Genomic DNA, 2,379 nt, shown 5'->3' on the forward strand with positions numbered 1-2,379 from the left:
GGTGCCGAGGAGACCCTCCGCTCACAGAGAGGATTCAGAACTGCAGAATAAGGTAAGCTCTGAGAGGCATGCTGTTTGGTTGTAATTTCTCCGACCCTTCCTCAAGGTTAGAGAGCACAGCCGAAGCCGCAGTAATCATGCTAGTGGCACTTGTTATGATGTCCATTTGGCATTTGATACATTCTTGCCTGGAAGATGAGAAATGCCGCGCCTCTGTAGCGTCGGGACAGAGGGTACTTGAGGAGTTACAAGATAGCATGTCAGAAACAGAGCATAATGAGTGAGTAGGGGCTAGCCAGGATAAAAGGGAGAGAAAAAGGGTATACCCAAGGACACAGACCCTTCAGCTCTACCTGCGGAAGCGAGAGATAAGGGAAAGAACGCCCTGGGAGAGAAAACTAGCGAAAGGGATGGAGCTTCGAGACCGAAGCCCCTCTACCCAGTTAAGGAATTGGAGGCCCTCGAGCTTGATAGCTCTGAGGAATTGAGCCCCTCCAAGGAGGAGGACTTGGAGGGAGAAGCAGCTCACTATGAGGAAGAGAGGTATCATCCAGATGAGCATTTGCCGCCTCTCCAGAATCGAAAGTGAAAGGGAGAGAGATATCAGAGCCGCGGAAAGCTTTATGCTGTCCCGCCTGCTCTTCCAAGTGCACCCCAGCTATACACTGATAGACACTGTTCAGATTCCTTTTTATCTAAAGGAGACAAGAGTAAGCTCTTGCGTGCCTTTCCAGTGTTTGAGAATGCTGATGGTGGCCGTGTCCATGCTCCAGTAGAATACACCCCCATCAAAGAGCTTGCTGAGTCAGTCAGCAAATATGGGCCTGATGCCAATTTTACCATTATGCAACTTGAAAGACTTGCAACCATGGCAATGACGCCCAATGACTGGCAGAACACAGTGAAGGCTGCGCTTTCTAGTATGGGACAATACATAGAATGGAAGGCGTTGTGGCATGATGCCTCCCAGGTTCAGGCCAGGGCTAATGCCAATGCGGAGGGCAACGAAAGGTACTGGACCTTTGACTTGTTGATGGGGCAAGGACAGTTCGTCTATAACCAAATGAACTATGATTCGGGAGCTTATGGCCAGGTCGCGGCAGCCACTATCAAGGCGGGGAAAGCTCTCTCGAAGAAAGGTGAGGCAAGAGGACATTTGACAAAGGTCGTGCAGGGCCCTCAAGAGCCATTTTCTGATTTTGTGGCCCAGATGACTGAGGCGGAGGGTAGAATTTTTGGAGACCCAGAGCAGGTCAAACCATTAATTGAACAGTTGGTTTTTGAAAATGCTTCACCAGAGTGTAAGACTGTTATTACCCCGAGGAGAAATAAAGGGTTGACAGACTGGATAAAAGTTTGTTGAGGACTAGGGGGTCCTCTTACCAACTCTGGCCTCGCCGCCGCTATCTTACGAAGTCAGAAACAGTCAGGGCCTTCAGGTCACAAAGTGTGCTACAATTGTGGGAAACCTGGTCATTTGAAGAAAGACTGCCATGTCCCCATGCAACGGAGGGTACCAGGTCTTTGTACCAAGTGTAGGAAGGGCTATCATTGGGCAAATGAATGTCGTTCGGCTAGAGACATTCAGGGGAAAATTATCCAACATGATCATGAGCCACAAGAAAATGAACCTGACCCCCCCCAAAAAACGGGTTTCCGGGCCCCAGATCCCAGGGCCCAAAAAGATATGGGACACGAGCCAACATTCAGAGAGCCCCTGCCGAGCGACAAGAGGCTCCGCAGGAGTGGACCTCGGCTCCACCTCCCAATTCTTACTGATGTCACACATGGGCGTGCAGTCTGTGCCAGTCACCTTTCAGGGTCCTCTGCCAGAAGGAAGCATTGGCCTTGTGCTGGGACACTCATCCCTCACCTTGAAAGGCCTTGTGGTGCACCCTGGCGTGCTTGACCAAGATTACACTGGGGAGCTACAGGTTCTCTGTTCTTGCCCGCAGGGCATCTTCTCCATCTCCCCAGGGGATAGGATTGCTCAGTTAATAGTCCTCCCCAGCTTACATGATTGTTTCCCCTCTACGGAACTGCCACGGGGCACCGACGGGCTTGGCTCATCTGGGACAGACATTGCTCATCTGGTGGTTGACCTTAAGACCAGGCCCACATTACAGTTGTCTATAGAGGGAAAGAATTTTACCGGTATACTAGACACATGAGCTGACAAAAGCATTATTTCTTCCAACTGGTGGCCTAAGGCATGGCCTGTAACCCAATCTTCCCACTCTTTGCAGGCATTGGGATATGAGGCCAGCCCTGCAGTCAGCTCACGCACCCTGGCGTGGTGTGTGCCAGAGGGCTAGACAGGAAACTTTGCACCTTATGTGCTTCCTCTTCTTGTTAATCTATGGGGGAGAGATGTCTTAC

The 2,379-nt window shown here is 50.8% G+C and overlaps 1 protein-coding gene across 1 annotated transcript; it reads left to right on the top strand.

The window, feature by feature from the left end:
- Positions 1 to 673: 673 nt before the first annotated feature.
- On the top strand, positions 674 to 1,909 carry LOC116094181 (igE-binding protein-like; the record flags this gene model as incomplete). The annotated part of the gene is given in 1 exon segment (XM_031376110.1): positions 674 to 1,909. A coding segment is annotated over 1 exon segment (1,236 nt), but the record flags the coding sequence as incomplete, so codon positions are not given.
- Positions 1,910 to 2,379: the final 470 nt, after the last annotated feature.

Source organism: Mastomys coucha, unplaced genomic scaffold (assembly GCF_008632895.1).
Source record: "Mastomys coucha isolate ucsf_1 unplaced genomic scaffold, UCSF_Mcou_1 pScaffold16, whole genome shotgun sequence".
NCBI classification, from domain to species: Eukaryota; Metazoa; Chordata; class Mammalia; order Rodentia; family Muridae; genus Mastomys; species Mastomys coucha.